Below are 26,121 nucleotides of genomic sequence, written 5' to 3' on the forward strand. Positions count from 1 at the left end.
CTCTCTATATTGGGGCTCTGGTGTAGTGTTGGGCCTTTCCCATTTTCCCTTTCTGTTACTCTGTAAAGCGTCTTTGTGAGTCTTCTGTAAAAAATGTAATTGAATTGAATACACCATTGTGCCCACTATACGTCTGGTAGCATGGCACATGGTTTGATAGTCGGGGCATGTATTTATGTTCCGTTTCTGATAGACGGGCCACGCCTCACGAGAAGCGTGTGCAGCGCACCGTTACTGGCATGTGCCGAATGGGGATGCGTCTTGAACCTACGGCAATAAAAACTATTTTAAGACCCAACGATTGCCGAATTAAGTATCAAAGCAGCATGGTTTCTAGCATGGAATGCTAATAAGAAATCACGTTTAAGAAAAGGAAATAGTTACAGCGGTTCTTTTATTGTTCAGTTAAAAATGACACTTTAACGTCTTCTCAATTACTTACCTGTCCGATTCTCCTTAAACCAGACCCTTCCCCAAATCTAGCAAATGCCCAGGTACTTTAAATTACCAAAGTGTACCATCAGACTTTACAATTGTTGCATAAAAAACACAAAACGACAGATCAGTGATAGTCGATCTGCAGGACTGGCTAAAAGAACGGAACCAGAACCGGAACCCCTGGTTGGTTTACATCAGAGATCATCAACTCTGCACCTCAAATCCAAATCCAGCCCTGGTTCTTTTCTCCTGGGTAATTAGTGCTACTGATTGGCCAGACTGTCTTCACACCTGACTCCCAGGTAAAGGGAGGGTGGACAACCAGCAGTTCTCAGCCCCCACAAGTTGCTGATCCCTGGTTTATATCGTCGTTGTCAGTGTTGAATTATAATCTCAAGCTCGGTCTAATACAGTGGTCTCCAACTCTGGTTCTGGAGAGCTACAGGCTCTGCTGGTTTTAGCTGTTACTCTGCACTTAATCAATTAGAGCAGTTGATTACACAGTTAACTCATCTCACCTGATTACCTGGGTCTCAACAGCATGCTGCCGTTAAGGTGAAAACAAAAACCAGCACACCCAGTAGTTCTCCAGGACCAGGGTTGGAGACCACTGGTCTAACACAAAGAGTGGTTATATATTGAAAGGAAATTGGACTAGATCATGCATGATGGGGTGTGGTGATAGAACACGTTAAAATAATAGTGAAAACCAACACGAGAAGGACAAGAAGTGATTATAATTTAATGTTAATTAATGCTCTGAATGGAGAATGTGTCAGCTGACCCTTCCCCTGCCCCAGCCCCTGCCCAAAGTAAGCACCAAGTCGTAACATCAAAATGAGGTACTGAATCACACAACGCAAGTAAACTGGTACAGATTCACTTTCGCCACGGCAAGAAGATTTTCTTTTTGTTTGTGAAACATAAATTTAAAGATCTGGGTTAACAGTTAACAAACCAACAAAAGGACCAAAAGAGCACCTCCTCGTGGGAATTCATCATCAGAATTAAAATAATTTCTAAACTGGGCATTAAAAAGTAACGATGGAAAAAAAACAGAATGATGGTGATCTGGAATATGAGCTTTAAGCTGAAATGGGGCATTCCTCTTATAATCTTCATAAATGTCCTATAGATTCAGCAGGTTATAGCATTTATAGAAATCTTCTGTAACAAATGTGCAGTGCGAGTATTAAGTGTCCGTACTACAGAACGTCCTCTTGGGACTCTGCAGTAGATGTCCATGGATACCCCCCCCCCCTCTCCCCAGAAAAAAGTGAGTCAATTGAATCTTTAACTTAAAACAGAAACAGTTTCCAAAATCTAAAGAACGTCATTTGAGAAAAACAAAAAAAGAAACAAATGTGCTTTTTTTAAGTGCCCATAATGAACTAGTACAAAGATTCCTTGCTTGTTCTGATGCTGGTATTTTCCTATTATGCGAGTTCTTTAATAACTGCATGCATTTAATTCATGGATAAAGGTTTACATATGGGGAGAGGGAAGGGGGGGGGGGTTTATTATTTTAAAGATGAACAGTGATTCCTGCGAACCAGAATCCGTAATTTCAAATTCTATTTTGCGGAAACATAGTTGGATCAGTCTTAAGGTTTGCCCTCTTATTTAAAGGTTTGTGTGGACTTTTTGTCTGAGTCCGTCTGAAAGATGGCGGATGGTGGCCATCTTAATTCGCCCGACCCCGTCCACGTGGGGAAAATGCTGACTCGTACATCTCCGTTTCGTCTGGCTGGGGGGGGGGGGGGGGGGCGGGTATAGACTCTCGCGGGAGCCTCTTCCTCCCCCTTCACTCATCGTCCTCATCCTCGTCTTCCTCGCCGTCGGAGAGCGTGGGGCAGGGCCGGATCTGCCGGTACCCATCCAGCCACTTCTCCACCATCTGCGTGACCAGGGGGTGGTTCCTCCTGCGGCAGCTCTTCTGAAGAGCCACCAGCACCCCCCCGTCCGTCACGCAGCAGTCCAGCCAATCACGGAGCAGCTTCTCCTGCTGCTCCTCGTTCCCCAGCTGAGGAAGACAAGTCTGATCAACATGCAGCCACACTGAGGATCATTACACGGTTACTCACACACTGTTACACACACAGTTACACTCACACACACTGAGGATCACTACACTGTTACTCACACACAGTTACACTCACACACTGAGGATCACTACACTGTTACTCACACACAGTTACACTCACATTTACACTCACACACTGATGATCACTACACAGTTACACACACAGTTACACACAGTTACACACACACACTGAGGATCACTACACTGTTACTCACACACAGTTACACTCACAGTTACACTCACACACTGAGGATCACTACACTGTTACTCACACACTGAGGATCACTCACACACACATTCACACTGGGGATCACACACACTCATACTCACACAGCGAGGCTCATTACACTCAATACTGTGAATATGGGACTTTTCTTCATGACATGCATAGCTATTTCTGTGCCTTCAGAGAAAAAAAAATCCCTCAAAGCAGGAAGCGTCTAATTAAGAAAAATGAACCGCTTGTTAAAATTGTGTTTGGAACAAAAACCAGCATACAAAGGGGTCCCCCAGGACCCAGTTTGAGAAACCCAAAGTTAACAGATGATGCCAAACTTAGGAAAACAGTAGCATGTACCACTGTGGCCAGACAACACTACACTCCTACATTCCTTCCCTGAGAATTCAGGAGCTGCGCTTTAATACACTGACTTACAATATCGGATTCAAACACGTACATTAACCTGATTCATGTGAGTAATAGACCCCTAACATCATTCACAAACTGCTAATGCCATGTCATTAAATCACTAGAGCAAGTTAACTACTGTACTAACCAAGAAGCAAAGTACAAATACTAAAACTAGAACATCAAATTCATCTACATTTTGGAAACCCAAGATCCATGCTTAAACAGCTCAGAGAATTGCTGTTATTCTATGACCGTCAACTGATCTCATTTGGCAAATGCAGCCACAAGCACTTAAAATCTGTACTCTTCTGACTGCATTAGGCTTTCAATATGGAGAGCAAATATATGTATAACTGTAAAATGACCCAATTTACAATTTCCGCTGAAATGGTTTGGCTTGTTTGTGATCAACATTCATCAGTGGACGAACAGGGCGTACAATGAGTAAAGGGAACATTAGAAAATAATAATAATTCACATTAATAGGTTTGTTTCACACAGGTGATTTCACTATCCACTGAAGTGTACACACATGTATTAAGGTATCCCTTTCCCAGCTGAAAGTGGGTTTTTGTAAGATTAAAAGCCAGTTTGGTTTCTGTTTCTCTGCGAGCTCAGCTGAAAGTCGGGTTCACGCGGGAGCGCTCACCTCTTGCGCGGACAGGAAGTGTATGTGCAGTAACTTCCTGTCGCTGTCCACCAGCGGGAGGAAGGTGACGGTGACGTCGTCGTCCGTGTTGAGGTTGGCGCCGGCGCCTCGATTGTCGTAGCCGTCGTTCTCCATGGCGACCAGGGCGGAGAAGTGGCCCCGGGTGTAGCCCAGAGCGATGGGGCTCTTCCAGCAGAAGCTCCGCTCCCATAGCAACGGCAGGTACACGCCTGGGGGGGGGGGATGTCACAGCCTGAGATGACTTCTGGGCCTTCAGGGTTAGCCTTGCATTCAGCTCCTCCCAAATCTTATGACCCATGACCAAAATCTATTTTCCTTGCATTTATCGGTTGCTGACTTTAAGGTGAAAACAAAAACCAGCACACCCTGCGTCTCTCCAGGACCAGGAGTGAGGACCACTAGGCTAAAGTGTAAATGTCCATGTTACCTATGCCAGAGACTCTTGACTGCCGTGAGCCAAACCCTCCCGTAGCGGGCAGTATCAGAGCTTTGACTATAAAGTTGCAGTTACATTGTACAACAGAAAAGAACAAATGCACACAGTCCAAAAACGACTGGGAGCAGAGTGATCATATTTGAAAATAAACCTGCACATTTTACTTATGCTCCACAGAGAAGAGATAATTATTTTCCAGCATGTGGCCGTTTGCATTTCCACCTGTCAGCCTTCAACGGAGAAAAGTAAAAGTAGACCAAACTTTTCCCAGTAATTAAAGTAATTAAAGCCACGATGAGACTTGGAGGTAAGATAAGACCCCCCGTCCCTCTCACACTTACACCCCAGGTTGCTGCAGAAACAATAGCCCAGTGTGTGCCCGGGCCGTGGAGTTTTAACGGGTAATTTAGGGCCCAGCCTGACTGTGCCAGCGCTTTCACACAGCCTGCGCTCCGATTGGCTCATTAGCATTCCCATCCCCAGGTGCATCTCGTTAAACTCTTTAAAACACACAGAGCAGGTTTAAATACCCAGAGTGCTCTGCAGCTTGGATCACGACTGGCTGTGCTAAACCATTTGCAAAGAACATAAACTGAAGCCTCTCACTTTAAAAATGAGTGTACCCCAGTATTTAGCTTGAAATGAAGCTTCTCTCTTTGAAAAATAAGTGTAGTATTTAGTCTGGACTAAAGCCACTCACCTTGAAAACGAGTATAGCCTAGTGTTTCGCCACGGAAACTTTTGTAATACTTCACTCCATAAACTATGATTGGTCTACGAAGAATATGTGCAAGAACAAAAATATGAGTCTGTTCCAGACTGGCTCCTGGCTGCAGGGAGAGAGAGAAAGAGGGAGGGAGAGAGAGAGGGAGAGGGAGAGATAAATGGCTGTTCTTATTATAAGCTGTACGGTGTACAATCCATTTGCTATAAAAGAAACATTAATGAAATATACAAACATAACAATCCGATCAATCACAACTTCATTTATGCAATACTAAATGGATTCAGATTGGAAAAGATTAAATATTTAAACGCTTTGTGAAAACGGACTGTGAAATATTACCTCGCTTAGAACAGCAGCATATTTTACTGTATGTTAACATGCAGATCTCCCAGCACAGTACAGTTAACACTCATTCACAGCTCCCAACCAGTTTTCCCTCACGTTTGCGCGATTAAGAACGAATCGATTAGTTATCTGAATAATCAATAGAGCCGTTTTATCTGTACTCCGAGTGAATTCACCCTCATCCATCTCCATCTCTAGTAAAAAAAATCAATCGTATCATTACACGGACAGTGCTTTTAACTTGAAAACAGTCTCGTGATAGCGAACAGCGCTCAATCTCTAAGGACGAGGTGGGCGTAGGCTACAGTTAGAGCTCCATTTGGGGAAACCTACGCCTTGTATTTCCGCGCCTGAGCGCCTCGGAGGCCGCAGATTAATTGGTCTTCAGCGATCCAGCTCAGGTAGCGGGCGTGGGGAGCGGATAGCGCTAATTGAGCGGCGCTCCATTCCCATGGAGGGATAATTAGCAGAGTCGCTAACGCTACACAATCTCGCTAAATTGAATAAGAGGAGAAACGGCGACGGAGACGGAAACATCTGCCGACGGCTACAAATTAGCCTTCGTGTTAATTGCTCGGCTGTTCATCGAGTCTACGGAAGAGAGATTCGGAGCCATTATCGGTTTAAAGAATAGAACCCAATTCTCAATTCTGCCTGACCTGTTCTCGATTCTCGCCGGAGCGTGTGAAGAGACTGCTTCGAGTTCATTTTAGGAAAGGTGTGTATTCAATGAGCTTCTGCATTCAAATTTCAGTTAAATTACACTTTGCATGTCCCACAGTGTTCTGAGACTGTCGAAAACAACACCATTGAATGTGTCACACTTTTGAATCTTTCAAATATGACCACATCACATTTTAATGAGTCTTATTTAAATAACCGGTTTATACTGGATTAGCAGAGTACGTGTGCTACACAGATCTGAAGAAGACTTGCAGAGCCAGTGAGATGGGTAACATTAGAGAACCTTGTCCCCGGTCAGTGGTCAGTGTAACTGTCCCCTGTCAGTTAGCCTGCAACAGTAGAGCCAACATGGGGGAGTGCTGCCATAAGAACAGTAGTGTTTAAGCCATGCATGATGCTGGGCTCCTACATCACAGCTCCTCTCAGAGCCAAAGACTTCTTTGTTTTCTTTTTGAAGTCTACATGAAGTCCAGTGTATTGGCTCACTGTGTGAGTGTGTGAGTGTGTGAGTGTGTGTGTGTGTGTGTGTGTGTGTGTGTGTGTGTGTGTGTGCGCGTTAGCGTACCTGGCTGGCCAGCGACAGGATGAAGGCCCAGTCCTCCTTCCACTGTTCCTCCCTCAGGGAGAAGTGCAGGCCGAAGCTCTGAGAGTACCACGACTCCCACTCCTTCCACCGCATGTAGAACCTGCACCAATCAGCACTGCTCAGTTAACGCATTCAGCCAATCAGAGCCGCTGCTGCCACACCAGCACAGCCCAACTCAACTCATTCAGCCAATCACAGCCACTGCTGTCACACCAACACAGCCCAACTCAACTCATTCAGCCAATCACAGCCACTGCTGTCACACCAGCACAGCCCAACTCAACTCATTCAGCCAATCACAGTCTCCACTGTCACACCAGCACAGCCCAACTCAACTCATTCAGCCAATCACAGTCTCCACTGTCACACCAGCACAGCTCATCCCCTCCTCAGGGGCTTCTCCCAGGCAGCAGAGCTGAACCCCGGGTCACACAGTGAAGTACACTAACTCCCTCACCAGTGCGGTAACTCTCTCACACGTGCGGTAACTCCCTCACCAGTGCGGTAACTCTCTCACACGTGCGGTAACTCCCTCACCAGTGCGGTAACTCCCTCACCAGTGCGGTAACTCCCTCACACGTGCGGTAACTCCCTCACACGTGCGGTAACTCCCTCACACGTGCGGTAACTCCCTCACACGTGCGGTAACTCCCTCACACGTGCGGTAACTCCCTCACACGTGCTGTAACTCCCTCACCAGTGCGGTAACTCTCTCACCAGTGCGGTAACTCCCTCACCAGTGCGGTAACTCCCTCACACGTGCGGTAACTCCCTCACACGTGCGGTAACTCCCTCACCAGTGCGGTAACTCCTCACACGTGCGGTAATCCCTCACCAGTGCGGTAACTCTCTCACACGTGCGGTAACTCTCTCACACGTGCGGTAACTCTCTCACACGTGCGGTAACTCTCTCACACGTGCGGTAACTCTCTCACACGTGCGGTAACTCTCTCACACGTGCGGTAACTCTCTCACACGTGCGGTAACTCTCTCACACGTGCGGTAACTCTCTCACCAGTGCGGTAACTCTCTCACACGTGCGGTAACTCTCTCACACGTGCGGTAACTCTCTCACACGTGCGGTAACTCTCTCACACGTGCGGTAACTCTCTCACACGTGCGGTAACTCTCTCACACGTGCGGTAACTCTCTCACCAGAGCGGTAATCCCTCACCAGTGCGGTAACTCCCTCACACGTGCGGTAACTCCCTCACACGCGCGGTAACTCCCTCACACGCGCGGTAACTCCCTCACACGCGCGGTAACTCCCTCACACGCGCGGTAACTCCCTCACACGCGCGGTAACTCCCACACACGGGCGGTAACTCCCTCACACGTGCGGTAACTCCCTCACACGTGCGGTAACTCCCTCACACGCGCGGTAACTCCCACACACGCGCGGTAACTCCCACACACGCGCGGTAACTCCCACACACGCGCGGTAACTCCCACACACGGGCGGTAACTCCCACACACGGGCGGTAACTCCCTCACCAGTGCGAGCAGTCGTGCAGGCTGTCGTGCAGGGTCTTGCGCAGCACCGAGTCCTTGTCGTAGATGCCCCAGGTGGCCTGGAGCACAGAGTCCAGCAGGCAGTCCCCGGCCGTGCGGTTCCACAGCGCGTACAGCCTGCTGTCCAGCCGAGTGCACAGCTCCAGAGACCAGTTAATGATGGGGGACTCCTCCTCCAGCTCTGCGGGCGGAGAACGCATCGCTCAGCAGCCAATCGTTACGGCCCGTCCGTCTCCTCCACCAATGGGAACCTTTCTACTGCAGCCATGGCTCACGTAGTACCAGAGGACTCGTAGCATAGGTCAGCCATTCAGAGCGCTTCAGTCAAGGACCTAACATCCAATAAGCCCTCAAACTCCATTAGCCTACTAACACCATGGGGCCAGGGCTTTTCTTTATGGGTAACTTAAAGTGTAAAGGTGGAGTCGGTTGGTCATTGCAAAAATCACAGGTCTGGCTCTTGACAAATAATTGTTGAAGAATTCATGCGTGTTCATTTTGGAGGCCCTCCTACCTTTCTGTACATCCCGATCCAGAACTTCATCAAAGAGCTTCTCCTGAACTGCAGGGGGAAGGTCCTCAATATCTACAAGCACAAAATGTATTCATTTAAAAGTACAGAACAAAGGAACGATCTAGACGGGTCATGTAGAATGCCCATGAATGAATGAGGCAGGCCTGGTCTGATTAACTGGCTCGTGTCCATGCACCGCGCCTGAGTCAAGGCTTAATAATGGGAAAATGGAGCCATTTCCTGCACTTTCTCCACTCAGCCAAACCCTGCTACTAAAGCACACTGAATTTGCACTATTGTTATTATTCCACCAAATGATTACACCAGAATCCATTTGCTATAAAAGAAACATTACTGAAATACACAAACTGCTATGAATTCGCATGCTAATCATTTCCAGAACTGAAAGACCAAAAAAAAAAACAGAACCTTGTTAATGGCAAACTAGAAATTTCAGTGTTGTCAAACATTTTTGCCCCAGCTGTGCAATGTGCATAATAAACACGCGAGAACACAAAAGCCCTATTCTCCGGCTCGATAACGACGGCATTGTAAGAGCTCTGGCTGCGGAACAGAAATGCGTTGTAGTTTGTGGGGGCGTGGCACCTGCGGGCAGGGTGAAAGTGACGAGGTCCGTTAGGAAGTAGCAGGCCAGGTCGCCCTTGCGCTGGTGCAGGGAGGCGGCCACCTCTCGGCGGATCTGCTCCGTCAGCTCGGGGCACACCATGGCCGGGATGCACTTGGCTGCCTGCTGGGACACCTGGGGGGGAGAGATGCAGCAGTGACCCTCCCCTCTTTCACCCCCGCTGTAATCCTTTAAACATTCAAATACTGATGTAACAATCATGACTAGAATGTTCTTAACTGAACATTCTTATGATGATGTAACAATCATGACTAGAATGTTCTTAACTGAACATTCTTATGATGATGTAACAATCATGACTAGAATGTTCTTCACTGAACATTCTAATGATGATCTAACAATCATGACAAGAATGTTCTTAACTGAACATTCTGATGCTGATATAATAATCATGACAAGAATGTTCTTAACTGAATATTCTGGTGCAGATGTAACAACCACAATTAGAATATTCTTAAGAGAACATTGTAATACTAATGTAACAATCATGACTAATGCTGATGTAACTATCAGTACAGGAAGTTGAATGCAATGGGGTTCTAGAAAACTGACTTTTAATTTTTGGGAAAAAAAAAAAAAAAACAGGGCTAACAACTGCTGAATTACACTGTGTAGAGTTGCTTTTGTTACAGCAAAGGCAACTGAAAACACCCACAGAAATGCTGTTTTCCAGCTGCCTTCATTAAGATAATGGCTGTAAATCATGTTGCTTTTCATCACTGGCATTATTCCATTTCACAGAGGCAGAAGTTAGGAGTCAGAAACAGATCCCCTACCTTTCAGCACCTGCGTGTGCATCAGTCATTAACTACACATGTTAATCTGTCATCCAATCACATTTTTCTAAAGAACTGCCTCAGAACACAAAACAAGCGCACTGACACATGCTCAATTACTGGATGTTCATTCTCCATGGCAACCGTATAAAAGGCAGATGGCTACACGTGTGGAGAGATCAGACAAGAGCTCACGCCGCCTGGGGAGATGCAGTTTCACTCAGAGTGACAGCCGGTAACCCTGGGGTAGGGGAGGATGGATTGTGAAGCCCTGGTTTGTGTGGTTTCATATTGAGGACAATGAAAAAATGGGCTAAAGTCCTTTCAGTCACTCAATAATAATCATCTTCCAAAGAGTCCTAATCCACCTTGTGCCACTGCCATCACCCAAGGGCCAACAACAAGGGGGCAATTTGTGTAATCCCTTATTTACCGCTAACTGCGCCAGCCAGCCCATCGAGAGCCAGGAAGCCACAGGCAGGTCTAAGGCTGAGCGGTGTTACAGAAAGATTCTCCTGCTGTAGGCTGCAAAAAGGTTTACACTTCCTTTATGAAGTCAAATTCATTCTTCAAGTCTTTAAGTATGGGAGAGACAAAGAGAGGATGGCCTCATTTTACTTATCTGCTCTTATTGTGAAGTCTATAAACTAATACGTTGCCTCAAACACGGCTGCTGGGTTGAGGAGAGATCGACGCTCAACGGGTTTAGTGATGATGAGGCTAAACTAAACTCAAACGTGGGACAGTGTTTCCTTTTCCCCCTCTGTTGTTCTGTGGAGTGTCTTTATGAAATTGATGTATATATATATATATGTATGTATGTATATATAATTTTTTGTGTCAATTTTGTCTTTTAAAATTATATTTGTTTTTATAAGTGTATTTCTATTTGATCTTAAAGGTACAATAGGTCAGAGGAAATGCAGCAACAACACCCACAAACCACAACACGGTTTATCCCTCCCCCTTCTCTGTGAATGCGCTTAAGCTTAATCGTCACTGGCTGTGGCAATTAAAACCAATTTTCAACCAATGAGCTTGAATTATTATATACAATGTTTTGGTAAGTCAACTGTCTATTTTGGATTCTCGTTATTTAGGGTCTCGTAACAATGTTTTAACACAAAAATCTTACCTATTATACCTGTAAGTAATGGGTTGTGTCTTATGGCAGCGTGTCTATCTTTACGGTATGTGTTTTCACTGCTGTAAAGCACTTTATTTGTGTAGCACTTTGAGCATACAGCAGTAAGTCTTTATTATTAAGATTATTAAGGGCCTCCAGGACTGCTGCTCTACGGCATCACCATGGTAACCCCAGCCACCAATGGGAGTCCCTGGGCGGGCGTGTGGCGTGGGCCCCCCCCCCGGCGTTACCTCGCTGAGGAGCACTGCCAGCATATCCTGCCTGTGGAAGCGGATGGCCAGGTGCACCAGGGTGAAGCCGGCGTCCAAGGCCGAGGGCCGCTTTAACAGACGCACCTCGTCCGCCGTCAGCTGCCGCGCGATGTCGCCCCCCGACGACTTGTACGTCTCCACGGCGGCCAGGTCCCCCTCCACCACGCCTGCGGGACAGGGAGAGGGGGGGGTCAGCGGGTCACGCACGCGCCCAGGCAGGCACAGACAGCCAGACACACACACGCACCAGCCTCACTCACACCCGCAGCACGCTCACACAAACATCAGTCAGTCACGGGTGCCATTATAGACCGCCCAGACAAACAAGCCCTGTGGGGGATTTCCATTCACTGTTATTCTCTGCCACAGGAGGTTAAAGTTAGTAAGAGGGGTTTCCGGGGCTACTTGTTCGGGGAGCCGCGGCGGCACACGGCTAAAGTAACCATGAGGGTGCGAGGAGGGACGGTCTAACAGGGGTAATTGAAATAGAATAAATTACAAAAAAAATTCTGAAAGAATCTCCTTGGTCATGCACGCCCCCTCGATGAATCTTCAGCAGAGGGATTAGACTGGAAGGCTTCAATGGAAGCTGGAAGATGGCACTTTCAAGGTTAAGAATACAGTGGACCATCCCACGGGCGTACGGTCATACCTGCCCGAAATAAGCCGCTGGTGATCACGTGTGCGTTACGCCACGCGAGACGAGCTGCCCGTTTCCACAGCCGTGTGGTCAAAACACACAGGCCCTTGTGCTCAACATCGCTGCATAGGGGCTCCCTCATGCACTTTACTGCCTTTGTTTACTCGAACAAAAACCACTTTCTCTAGACCAGCTACATCTTCATCCCCTTGAGCACTGCCACTGTATAGCACTTCACCTGAACTGCCACAATAAAGACCAAGCTCTATAAAAGGACTGCATGTATAAACATTATGTAGTGGTTTAAAGAAAGTCGCTCAGGATATGAGTGTCTGGTAAATTCCAGAATACAATACATAGGCCTACACACGTATTCTATGTTGCCTAAAAAGAGCACATTTTCTTCAATGTTCTTTACAACCCTCCAGAAAGCTCTGAACATTTGTGTAATCACCACAATTATCAAACAATCTTAAAAGGTGATCAGTAAAATATACTTTACTGAACCCCGTTGGATAATTTATCCTCTGCATTGAACCCATCCTAGATACACAGGAGCAGTGGGCAGAGCCTGGAGACCAGTGCCTTGGTCCAGGGCAATGACAGGAGCACACCTAACCTGACGTGTCTTTCAGTGTGGGAGGAAACCGGAGTACCCAGAGTAACCCCACACGAACACAGGGAGAACAGCCGCCACTCAAACCCAGAACCTCCCTTCTTGCGAGGCAGCAGTGCTAACCACTACACCACTGAAAACATCTAGATCCTACAACAATACATTCCCCGCAATGCGTTTGTTACATTTAAACGTCGTCTTTATTCTAGCCATCACGAAGAGGGCCGTTCAGAGTCCGACACCAATGACTTCATTTAAAAACATTCTTGAACAGCTACAGATGGCACCAGAGGCATTTCACCAGCCTAGCTATAAGCCCACCTGCGGCAGCTGTCAGAGACATATTAATCCCGCTAAATCCTACAAAACGCTCCATTTATTTAAACGGCTAAATTAGATTTGTGTTGGGTCTCCACCGTGCATCTGCCAGCGCGGGGCTCAGAGACCGGGCAGCCGGACAGCTGAAGCAGGCCCGGTGTCTGACAGCACACGGTGGTGAATCATACCGCGGTCCTGGAGCTTCTGCGCGGGGTTATCTGGGCACTGCAACAGCACCGATCCTGCCGCACAGGACTCACAGACAAAAATAAAGATGTCTAGCACCTTTTTTTCCACCGAAAGACTCACCACTCTCTCTAGCTTCAAGCCATCAGTGATTACATTACATTACATAAATGGCATTTGGCAGACGCTCTTATCCAGAGCAACGTACAGTTGATTAGACTAAGCAGGAGACAATCCTCGCCTGGAGCAATGCAGGGTTAAGGGCCTTGCTCAAGGGCTGTACCGATCTTAATTTGGCTACACCGGGGATCGCGAACCAAAGACCTTACGGGTCCCAGTCATTTACCTTAACCACTACGCTACAGGCCGCCCTATGATTTTGACGAGCAAAAAAAAAAAAAAAACAATAAATAAAACAACAGAAAACAAAAAGAATTTTTGCTTGTATGGGAACATTTTAAGAAACTGTGGCTGGGAAGAATGAAAAGCCCTGTAACCTGAAGGTTTCAAAGGGTCCAAGTCAGCTAAGCCTTCCACTTCCCAACTCTGATAACGACAGGAAGGGGAAAATATTGTAAGGGCTAAAAACGGTAAAAGTTTGGCAGAATAAGTGACATTTCTGGCATGTGCTTGCCACCATTTAATGAAACATCCATAAATAAGCTGAATATAGCATGTTGTACTTTCTCCTGTCCAGCCATTGTTCAAATGCACAAGCAAGTCATTATTCAACTACGAGGGACGGACAATGACTGTCATTCAGCCGGTCAGAGAGCTTGTGGTGTCCTGCAACATGAGAATGTAGCTGGGGGGGGTTTGTTTTGCACTCCAGAGCGATCAGTCTGGTAATATATAACCAGTGTGAACCCCTGCCTCTCAGACACCGTGAGGACGCGAACAGGGGTCTGAAAAACGACTGCGCCCAGCTTCCACAGCACCAGCGCTGGCAGTTTTATTAGCCTTTTTGATACACAACTTTACACTTTATTCCAGACAGAATGCATAAAACACAAGTGGAATAAAATGTCAGAATGCTTTGTAGAGGAGTGGGGGGAAAAAGAACGAGTACCTAAAACTGCTTTTGAAAAAAGAATAAATAAATTCTAACCTTGTGGGGGACAGTAAATTACCTTTGGACCCGTTCTATCAGGTCCCTGCAGTTAAGAGGCCCATAGAGAGCTCTAAAGCACAGCAAAGTCAAAGTGTTCGGTTGGGTTGTCCCAAGGATTCAGAAATCTGTCGTGTTCAGAAAACCCATTTTATGAGCAGTTGGTCAGCCAAATTAAAACACATTTCCAGAGTCACATAAAAAGCATAAAGCTTTTAAACATTTTCCAGAAACTGAACATTTGTTTTCAGCTCCAAGTAGACATCTGTGTTGAATAATAATTGCATTATATTTTTAGCCATTTAGCCTTTGCGCGGCTATCAGCATGTGGAAAGCTTTAGCAGGAACTGGTCAGCATCGGTCCCTGAGAGAGGCAGTCCACTCTGGCGTAGCCAGTGGATAGAAGTGTAAAATGCTGAGTCAGACATCGTTCCAGAAAATCAAATAAATGTTTAACGGGGTTGGATCTAGTGACTAAGAGCGCAATTGCATATAGATTGAGCCAGTGTTATGCGTTTCAAATTATTAGGAAACTATTCGTTCTCTGTGAAATTGGGACAGCACTTCCTTGAAGATGTTGAGTAACATTTCATGTTTACCTTGTCTCCTTAAGCACATCCAAACCGTGCAGGGAAAATGCACCCTATGCCTTTAGGGAACCACCAGACCCTTCCACTGTCCCACGTGCATTTTCTTTAATCACTAACTGTATAGCATCTCAAAAGCCCCTTAACTCTACCCATCAGTCTGAGTGTTCGGTGAGCAGCTTCCAGACCTGGGTACAAATGCTGTAGTATTTTACATGCAAATACTTTTCTGCATTTGACTACGCTTGTCTGTTGCACTGGAACAAATACAATGATCCCAAAAGTGTAAACCCCCTTGCAAGCTCAAATGCATTAAGCAAGGTAGCACAGAAAGGTATTGGAACCCACGTCCGTTAGCTTCAGGAGATGAAACGCGCGTGGGCAAACCCGGAACAGGGATGATGTCTGCCGTGAAATCTCTCTCAGTCTCCGCTCGGGGGGCCCGAGCCGTTAGCCAATCGCTGCGAGGGACATGAGCCGTCAGGAAGTCGAAACGAGCGCGAGCTTCACAAGCCAGAGCCGCCGCAGGACCCGCTTCCTCCCCCGTGACCCCGCGACCCCGTGCCCAAGCCCGGCCATTACAGTGGGAAACCGCGGCACTTCCTGAAACGCACCAACAATCGGGCGGACCACTCCTCTCCCTGCGCTTGCAGCACTTCAGTGGAATCTGCAGAGCCACGCCGGCCCTGTGCTGAGAACCTGAGCGTTTCCCATCGCAGGAACCAGCAAGCAAGTCATGAGCACAGGAACAAGACAATAGAGGAGGAACCTAGAAGGACTCCCGCCTTCAAAACTATTTTCTAGACAGTTCATGTGGAACAGTGACAGCTATGAATTGACGTACGTTTCCCCTTATACCTAAATACTTTTTTCTCCCTTTTTGTTGCATTCCTCTACATAAAACCAATTCCACCCCAGGAGAGAATAAGTAAATACAAGATGAAAGGTGCTTCCCATTTGAGCAAAATTACAGTGGTGAACCCCCACACCTCTTCTGGGTTTTTCACAGAATTACCCTTATTCACAGCAGTTCCCATGAATTTCTGTTCATGCGTGTTGACTGTAGTGTGGGTGATAAAATCAGGGGTATATCAACCAGTGCATGAATTAAACACACTGTAAACTGCATCGCTATCTTCAGTGATCATGTGCATGTGTGAATCTTCTATTGTTTGAAAACTTGGATTATTATCAACATGTTCAACTTTCCTATTCCAGACACGTATAATGTTTAACCGGTTCCTGTGACAAACTTTGCATTTAAAGGTGTTCGGGTTAGGAGGTGCACACCGAGACCACTGAAATTCTGCAGGCTTTGGAAAAGGACTCGCGGTGAAAAGGATTACATATTTCTGTTGAAGGATCAGGGCTTGTGTAACATTATAGCCATAAATGGATTATTTCTGAGACACACAAATGTTCACCCAGGTAGACTTCCCTTACAGACGCTCATCGCTAAGGACTGCACAGTAAATATGTGCCGGTTACATATTTCAGTCTGGTTTCAGTTCCACGTTATCGTCTCAAAAGAACTAAATAACATACTTCACATTTTTTGGACTGCATGCATTCCTGAAACGAGAACATTGCCTCATTAGATTAAACCGACACTCGCTCAACTGCAAGTTCTCTGTTCTAAATGTTGGCAGAAATTGCACAATTTTGATATAATTAACATAAAATAAATCCATTTCTTTGGGTCTGGGGAACTCCAGGCATACAGGAATATCAAATTCCAATGGATTTTCCTGGGTTTGAGAAACCCTTCCCACAGCTTACTGCAGTCTGCCAAACGAGGGCTCCATAAAACCCCTTTACATTACAGACAAGTAAAGAAATTAATCACTTCATCTGACACTCGTGAGTAGTTTTGCAAGAGGGTGCACCCCCCCTTCTCCCAAAAAGAGTAAACCCTGTGACCTCAAATGTAGCCCTGCTTTAGTACCTGCCTTAGCCCCCCCATACTGAGGTTCACTCTGGGCTGAGAGCAACTTTGTGAAGCATTCACACCAGCTGACTAGCTTGGCTGCTTGTGCCTATTTGTTTCTATTTTGTGCATGTATTGTGTCGTAGGACTGACTGCGTGTAGCAATCCCCTGATTGGCTGGAAATAGAGAACAGAATAAACCCATTGGAGAAGATTACTGAGCGGGAGGGGCAAACACCTTAAATCTCCCTCAGCTATTGGTTGAGCAGTTGCACTCAGATGAACTAACAGTGACACATCTCTCGGTTATGCACATTCCTCACTTGCACATAAACATCTGCAAGAGAACGAGGGCACACAGCAGAGAATGAGACAGGGAGAGGTTGTTTAGAGTGGAAGATGGGGTAGACACCAACAGAACACACAGAGACACAGAGACACAGAGACACAGAGACACAGAGACACACCAGAGAATGAGACAGGGAGAGGTTGTTTAGAGTGGAAGATGGGGTAGACACCAACAGAACACACAGAGACACAGAGACACAGAGACACACCAGAGACTGAGACAGGGAGAGGTTGTCTAGAGTGGAAGGTGGGGTAGACACCAACAGAACACACAGAGACACAGAGACACAGAGACACAGAGACACAGAGACACAGAGACACAGAGACACACCAGAGAATGAGACAGGGAGAGGTTGTCTAGAGCGGAAGGTGGGGTAGACACCAACAGAGCGCTCATGCTCACAGTAAATCACACAGCCTGCCCGGCAGCTGGAGGAAGGTCAGGACTGTTTACGGTGGTTTATTCTCGTCTGCTGCACATGACAGTAGTTATTTTTACCTCAGGTGGCCGGGGGCAGAACAGTGCCTCCAGCCAGGCCTGGGGATTTGAGGTACCCGAGGGGGCCTACACCCATGGCTTCTGTCCCCTGCCACCGTCTGCAACCACGCCCCTAATCACCCCCTACTGAGCCCCTAATCACCCCCTACACCGGACTGCCAATGCGACCCTGGCACTCCCAGCCCACTCTGATACAGCAGCAGGTCATCACCGCAAATTAGAAATGTTTGCAATTGACCGAACTGGTTAGAGTCTCTAGATACGTTTGCATGAAAGCCACGCAACACGTTAAATATGCGGCCACGCATCACCTGAAGATTTGAAGACGCAAGCTCCCTGAATCTCCCCGTCAATCTAAAAACACGCCGAACCGCAACGACACCGCCGTCAGCTGACTCCCGCCTTGACCGCAAGCCGTGGTCTTACAGTACGACCGTCTGCTACAGAACCGTGTGTTTACTGCAGGCGTGCGAACACACGACAGACATGATCTCATCTGCGTGTCACACCCCTGCGTGATCTGGCCCAGTGCATCTGCAGCTCTGTTAGGCACTGCGGTTATTCAGCACACACGGTTAACACAGGCTGAAAAACCAGCTCATACCAGAGAGAGCTGAGGAGGGAGAGCAGGGAAGGTCTCGTTACGGAGAAAAAGGCTTAAAAACACCCATTTAAATTTAAAATACATACGCACAGACCCTTTCAATTGCAGGAAAATGCCTCTGGTTGGGGTTCCTACACTAGAAACAGAAAGCTGGCCAGCCACATAAACCAGCATAATTTAATGCAATCCACCCCCCCCCACTGAAATGTATCATAAGGACATAATGTGATATGAACACTGTGGATCTGTACTGCAGTGCTATACTGGCCAACTGTCACTCATGTTTCAGCCCCGCCCACAACCCCAGACCCCACCCAACTGCACTAACACAGCCAGTCAGCCTGCTGTTGGGGTTTCTACTTCCTGTGGACGTACTCTACACTCGCACAGCAGACCATGTGTGTGTACTGTACACACGCACAGCAGACCGTGTATGTGTGTGTACTGTACACACGCACAGCAGACCGTATGTGCACTGTACACACGCACAGCAGACCATGTGTGCACTGTACACTGCCACAGCAGACCGTATGTGCACTGTACACACGAACAGCAGACCGTATGTGTACTGTACACACGCACAGCAGACCGTATGTGCACTGTACACATGCACAGCAGACCGTATGTGTACTGAACACTCGCACAGCAGACCGTATGTGCACTGTACACACGCACAGCAGACCGTATGTGTACTGAACACTCGCACAGCAGACCGTATGTGCACTGTACACACGCACAGCAGACCGTATGTGCACTGTACACACGCACAGCAGACCGTATGTGCACTGTACACAGGCACAGCAGACCGCATGTGCACTGTACACACGCACAGCAGACCGTATGTGCACTGTACACACGCACAGGAGACCGTATGTGCACTGTACACACGCACAGCAGACCGTATGTGCACTGTACACACGCACAGCAGACCGTATGTGCACTGTACACTCGCACAGCAGACCGTATGTGCACTGTACACACGCACAGCAGACCGTATGTGCACTGTACACACGCACAGCAGACCGTATGTGCACTGTACACACGCACAGCAGACCGTATGTGCACTGTACACACGCACAGCAGACCGTATGTGCACTGTACACACGCACAGCAGACCGTATGTGCACTGTACACTCGCACAGCAGACCGTATGTGCACTGTACACTCGCACAGCAGACCGTATGTGCACTGTACACTCGCACAGCAGACCGTATGTGCACTGTACACTCGCACAGCAGACCGTATGTGCACTGTACACACGCACAGCGGACCGTATGTGCACTGTACACTCGCACAGCGGACCGTATGTGCACTGTACACACGCACAGCAGACCGTATGTGCACTGTACACACGCACAGCAGACCGTATGTGCACTGTACACACGCACAGCAGACCGTATGTGCACTGTACACACGCACAGCAGACCGTATGTGCACTGTACACTCGCACAGCAGACCGTGTGTGCACTGTACACATGCACAGCAGACCGTGTGTGTACTGTACACACGCACAGCAGACCGTATGTGCACTGTACACACGCACAGCAGACCGTGTGTGCACTGTACACATGCACAGCAGACCATGTGACCTCGCCTCACAAACAGTGCCGTTTACCACAGGAAAAGGTCAGCTTTGGGCTGAAATTAACTACTACTGCTGGCTCTACACACAGGCCAGCTACTTCACATTAACGATCAATACAGAGATGCTTTACAAACAAAAAAAATGTTATATTAGGGAATTGTTGGAGACCATTTGAATTATATTTTTTGCATGAGAATTAAATGCATTCCTGTGTCGGAGCTCTTTTAATCTAAAGAAACATAAAGCATGAGAATGCGTCTAAACGATTATGTACTTAAATGGTCCAGTGTCAATCCACACATAATAGAACATACTAATAGTAAGACAGAACACAACCATACATGTGATGTCACTGCCATTAAAAACGCACGTTTTTGCACGTGTGATATGTACACACAGGGGATTTGAACACAGTGCTCCTGCCACAGGTAACCTCACCTGCACAAGCGTTGAGAAACAGCCAGTCACTTTTCCGCATGCGGTTCTTAATCTGCTTCAGCTTCTTAAAGTCCACCTCCAGCTCCTCCTTAGAGCCCCCCGCCCCGGCGGCCAGCTCGATCCTCTGGAAGTCCATCGTCCCCTCCCCTGGGGGCCTGGTAGAGGTGGGGGGAGAGGGGTGCCTCTGGCCCCCGCTGCAGCCCCCGGGGCGGGGGGCCCGGTCCAGCTCGTTCTCCCCCTCCCCGCCCTCGCCGGGATTGGGCCGGTCGCAGGCCACGCAACGCCGGGTCTTGGGCCAGTTCTGGTAGGTGCAGGTCCCGCAGGTCCAGTGCTGGATGGTCCGGGCGTTGAGGCGGTTCCGGTCGTTGTACTCCTCCTCGCAGGGGTCCGGGGAGGGCGGCCCCGGCCGGGGGGGGGGCGAGCCCGAGGTCTGGGGGGACGGGTCGGTGGGGCTCCGGGCCCGAGCCCGTTGGCACAGGCACTGGGTGCAGCGGATGGCCCGGGGCCAGTTCAGGTAGGTGCACATGCGGCACGACCACTTGCTGCTCCCCTCCCCCGGGCCGGACGTCCGGACGCGGGGCCGGGCGCTGGAGTCGGGGCAGATGAGCAGGGTGCTGCCCCCCTCTGGGCTGGAGGGGTCCCACTCGCGGCAGGTGCCCAGGCTGGGGACGCTCTTGTAGGGCTCCTCGGTGATGATGGCGGGGCAGGGCTTCTGGGCGCGGCACATGGTGCACTTGATGGCGGACGGCCAGTTCTCGTAGGTGCAGTACTCGCACGACCACTTGGCCCCCGGCTCCGTCATGGTGGGGGGGTCGCCTGGCGTTCCGCGGCCGCCGTCTCCACGGGAACGGGCTCAGAGTGGGCCGCTGAAACGGGAGAACAGCGTGTATTCATGAGCGCCCACGTAACCGCCGACCCACGCACACAACCCCACACCCAACACGAGGCTGGAGCAGCTAACCTCCCCTCCAATGTTTGGGTGGAGGTCAAGAGGATGTGAAACGCACTAAAAGTTCCCGAGTGTTCAAAACAGAACTGCACCCACAACAGTCTCAAATTCATATAGGCTGATTTTTTTGCTGTTAGAAGCCTTTGGTGCAAACAACATTGAGAGTTGAAGACATTAAATATATTATGATAAAACCCAAAAATAAACAAACTCAGGAAAGTGAAGTGGATCAGCATTAAAATAATTAATCCAGTCTTGTTGTAAACAAAAATCATCTGACTATTATTTGGTCATAATATGTTCCCTTAAATCTTGTAAACTTGTAAAGAGCAGTTCCTCTTCAACATGGCTATTTCAAAACCATAAACCAACGTAGTTGACTAGTTGTAAACCTAGCCAATATATTAAAAAAGACTGACTCAGCAACTTATAATCACATTTGGTAGGTGGTCCTGGTTCAGGTCAGTATACTGGTTCTGAGAATACTGGATAAATACTGCTGCTTGCTTATTGTTAGCTAATCGGCTGTTTATGAAATACAGCTGCAGTGTTCATAATTAGGTTCCGACGCCTTGACAAAAATCACTGGCACAATTCTAGTCTAGTCTAGTCTAGTCTAGTCTAATTATGCTGGTGGCATTACAACGGACAGGGAACACACTGCAAACATTCCAGATCATAGCCCAAACATTCACAGGCTTTTTGTGACATTGTTTTGTGACAAGTATTATGACAATGCAGCCAGATATAGCCACGTACAGACGACAATGCCTAGGGAGGAAAAAAAAAAAAAAAAAAAGACAGTCAAATTCACAAACCAGCGTGAAAGCTAACCAAACCAGTTCAGTGTCAAACTGACAGTGGGGCTAACTCCTGTCTAACCCCCATTGTGGAAAAGCAACGCAAAGCACCACCATTTCCACACAAGCAGGACAGGAACTCACACAGGGTAAACAGGAAGACTGTAATGATAATAATTTATGCATCATCAACTTGCACTGCAATTAATGAAAGCCAACAGTGTTCTTGAGAAAGTTCAAAGTTAACTCCACAATTAACTTGCAATGTCAAAAACAAAACCATTTTATGATTGGAAAAACAATATGATGTATTCAGTAACATGAAAAATTATAATGAAAGCTGTCACAATGACAGTGGTTTGATAATGTCTGAGCCAAAACAGGTCTTCAGCACACCAAAGTGTATGAGGTTAGACAAAGTCAATTCTCACTCCTCAACTTTAGTCCATAACTCCATAAAGTGCCAGGAGACTAAATCTGTGTAACCTGGTTACTGGAGCACAATGAAATTAAATACCAGGACAGCATGCACCACATTAACAAATTAAATTTGAGCTCAATTTAAGGCCACTACCAAACACAGTCCTGTGGAAGCATTACTGTATACAGCGAATGTTCATATCATTCATCAGCAACTGACACACTGTTCTCATCTTAGCGCATACTTGGGAGTAACGACTTTAAGGCAGCCCATTCACACGTAGACTAAGCCTATGCCTTATCTCACACCATATTAAAAATACATCTTGTGAATTTGCTCAACCCGAATAGTGCCTTGAGGCCAAGTAAGCTCAGAATACAGGGCATTTTGAAGGTCAGGTATAGGTCAAAGCCATTGCTTTCAGATGGAATCAATTTTATCCCAAAGAAAAATCACTGGTGGATTATATCAATGGACAGACAGGTGACTCGGCATGTGGTTAATTCACTGTACAACAAACAATTTGTGCAGCAAACAGTTACAATACATTACTAAATATTGACATTGTTCTTGCAAAACGGGTTTGAAAGGTTTGAGAAGTTCAAACTGCCATGGACATCAGCACGCCACTGAACATATAACCCCACCTTCGTGTAACAGCTTTCACAGGCATCCTATTCCTGCATGTGCAGTGCCTATAGTTATTTTAATAGCCGTGTTGAACTAGACTGTGGGCAAAACAAAAGAAAAGAATATTGAATATGTGGGCATATCATCCAAGTTCATCCAAACCCCGAGAAAAGTGCCACTTGCTGACTGCTCGCACTTCCCTATTCTTTCACATCAAGCTGACCGTGTCAAAATGAAGTACAACTTAGCTTCAACAAAGATATCTACACACCATGGACTATGCTTAATCAATATCGCTGGAATCTGTACATAAATAAATAGCCGTGGTAGCAACAAAAAAAAAGCTAAATTAGCTGCCGGGTTTCTTAGGAAAAGTTAGGCAAGTAAGCAGCGTCTTTCAGAGAACCTGCAACAGAGTGTAGGACACTGAGGTCACGATAAACTAATAAGCTTATTATTAGCCTACTTCAATTACGGAATCAATTGACTAAATTAGTTGGAAGAAATAACGTTACGGTGACTGTTAGCCGACTTAAACGCTATACATAGTCTTTAGAATTTTGTTCAGTGGAAATTACACTTGCCGTTTGTTTTTATCAAGTCAGATCTAGCGTTAGGTACGTTAGCTAGCGATACAATCAGGAAACTTGAGTTTAAGCAACTTGTTGACAATAAAATGAAATAAAAATGAATGTCACAATATCTTGCCAACTAATTTATACTAGAAATCGAGTGCCTAGCTAGCGACGTTAACCGAATTAAGTTCCAGTAGAGTCCCCTAGACAGGATAATAGCTAGTCTAACGACAATGACTCATTAAAAGTACAGTAAGTTACATTAGAGAGTATTAAAGCCAGCAGTAACCTGGTGTTAGCTATAAGTATTGTAAGTTAATACTCATTATATATAACTTGTAGCTAGCTAATTATAATTAGAGCCATGCACAATAACTTACTTGGTGGGTTGCAGCTGTTAGCTAGCTAGGCTAGGAGTTGCGATGTGGTAACATGCACCGTTAGCCTCTCAACAAAGTTAAAGTCAGGGTAATTAAGTTAGAAGGTGGACATCACTGACAGGCCGCTGGATAACAACTTCTCTCGAAATTCAGCATGGGGATGTGAAGCTGCTTTCAGATTGTCGGGGTGTCTGAGCTAACGTTAGTGGCTAGAGTGGCTGGTGCTGGCGAGCTACCGTTAAGTAACTTAGTTTGTACGCGGAATTGTTGGGGGGCTGGCTTGGTAACTTAAGATTCTATGCTTTCCAATGTCATGCAGCTAAGGTTAGTTAGCTAGTCAAGATGCGGGCAGACAACAAAGGAAGACACAACTTACTTTTAACTTAGCTGCACTAGCTAATGCTAGCTCACCAGCCAGCAATTAGTTGGTCCCATTGATTGCAAAAATTAATAGAATAATTTAGCTAGCTAGCGATCTCTAGCTATTCGAGTCGAAATATCACAAATTCATAGGACAGAACTATCCAGCTGGCTGCCCAACTTACGTAATTTGTTGTCAATCGTTAGCAGTGCATGTTTGGCAGCCAGAGAGCGATCAGAGGCCTTACCTTTTCCTGTGTTTATATTATTCACTCTGGCGTTCAATCACAACAAACCATCCAACAGCTGCCCGGTCCCCTGGTCTTGTCGGGATTTTACAACCAAAACCCAAATTTCACTCCGATTATTTAAAGCCCTTCCCCCATTTCATGCTTCCCTGTCTTTTCCCTGGACAAAGAGAGCGGCAAAGGGCCGCCTGGGAAAGGGATCCCCTTTCCGCCTCCTTCCCTCCAGGTTTTTAAATGATTTTAATCCCCATTTTCCATTCTGCCGTTCCGTCTGTGTCTCTAATGGCGGCGATGGGGAGACGGGAGAAGCCCAAATAAACCGTACCAAACGGACGGAGGTACCACCTGGAGCTGCTACCAAAGCTGATTGGACATTTTACTGTGCTACTCACACCGACCTATCACAGTCTAGTTCTCTCCTTACCAATAGAAATTGTTTTCTTCAAAGAGATTTTACGTTAAAAAGGCAGATATGAAACTGCAGCTCATATTCGCCGTCTTGGCTCAAAACGTGGATTTAAAAATCCTACATACTTCCCATATACAGAGCCGCAATGGCGTTAGATTCATACACTCAAGCTTATCGGCGCCAATAGGATTACGTCATCTCTGAAATACTGCTGCAGCAGTAAATCTGCAGTGAGAGATAAAAAAAAAAAAAGCGTTTGAAATTATTTATGAAAATATAGTGACAGGGAAAGGACCATTTTCGAAGATGGAAATGTACAGGTCTGAGACCAAGTTCAATATCCAAGCCACCCAAATTACTGATAATGGTGAAAAACCCCAAATCGTGTTTTTAGACATACTGTGGCAAAATGTATTATATAAACAAATATATAATTAATAATTTCATAACAATCATGCAATAAAATCACACAGCAGGGAACGGTAAATAAACAATTTAGTTCCTCTTTCAAAACTGAATTATTGTGATTTCTTATGATACACATAAAATAACCTGAAACCATATTCACATAAAATTGTCACTTCCACAGTCTTGCAACCTTACCTTAAGACTTAGTTAATCAGTCAATACTCACTTGAATATTTACCAAAGTTCTCCAATATAGTGTACACGGTCCATACAGGATATGACATCGAGGGCCTTTTCCTGGCTTGGTGGCATGGGCACCTTTCTACAGCTCTGAAAAGTATGGTGTTGAGGACAGGTTGTGTAGTGCTCACAAAAACATGAACTGCAGCAGGACATGAGTTTGTTCTCTTCCTGATACATTTTCTCTGAACAGTTCACTCATCACATGATTCTTGGCTTGCGTAAATTCTGTGCGCCAATGCCATTTCTGGAGGTACTCGACAAGGTTTGTGATGTGCCAACAGTTATGTGGTGTGAAAGACACAAGGCTTCTTAAGATTCCCTCCCACCTTAACTAAAACAAAAAGCTGCCCTACATTGACATATATAGATATGTATATGAGCTCAAACTGTGCAAGT

At 46.7% G+C, this 26,121-nt stretch overlaps 1 protein-coding gene across 4 annotated transcripts; it reads right to left on the bottom strand.

Annotated features, from left to right (window-relative positions):
- Nucleotides 1–377: 377 nt before the first annotated feature.
- LOC133118224 (ubiquitin thioesterase ZRANB1-like) lies at nucleotides 378–25,887 on the bottom strand. Of its 4 annotated transcripts, none has more exons than XM_061228042.1 (10): nucleotides 25,709–25,887; nucleotides 20,303–21,168; nucleotides 11,426–11,613; nucleotides 9,233–9,386; nucleotides 8,627–8,698; nucleotides 8,095–8,293; nucleotides 6,580–6,700; nucleotides 4,959–5,088; nucleotides 3,802–4,031; nucleotides 378–2,461 (listed from the first exon to the last, which is right to left on the bottom strand). In XM_061228042.1, exons 2-10 carry the CDS (start codon nucleotides 21,102–21,104, stop codon nucleotides 2,243–2,245), a joined length of 2,115 nt encoding a protein of 704 aa, XP_061084026.1. In that variant the 5' UTR covers nucleotides 21,105–21,168; nucleotides 25,709–25,887; the 3' UTR covers nucleotides 378–2,242. The 4 variants fall into 4 exon arrangements, with proteins under 4 accessions (XP_061084026.1, XP_061084023.1, XP_061084027.1 ...); XM_061228039.1 differs by lacking the exon at nucleotides 25,709–25,887 and adding an exon at nucleotides 24,666–25,036; XM_061228043.1 differs by lacking the exon at nucleotides 25,709–25,887 and adding an exon at nucleotides 24,666–25,035 and having other exon boundaries at nucleotides 11,531–11,613.
- Between the last annotated feature and the right edge of the window lie 234 nt (nucleotides 25,888–26,121).

This window comes from Conger conger, chromosome 18 (genome assembly GCF_963514075.1).
Source record: "Conger conger chromosome 18, fConCon1.1, whole genome shotgun sequence".
Lineage (NCBI taxonomy): Eukaryota > Metazoa > Chordata > Actinopteri > Anguilliformes > Congridae > Conger > Conger conger.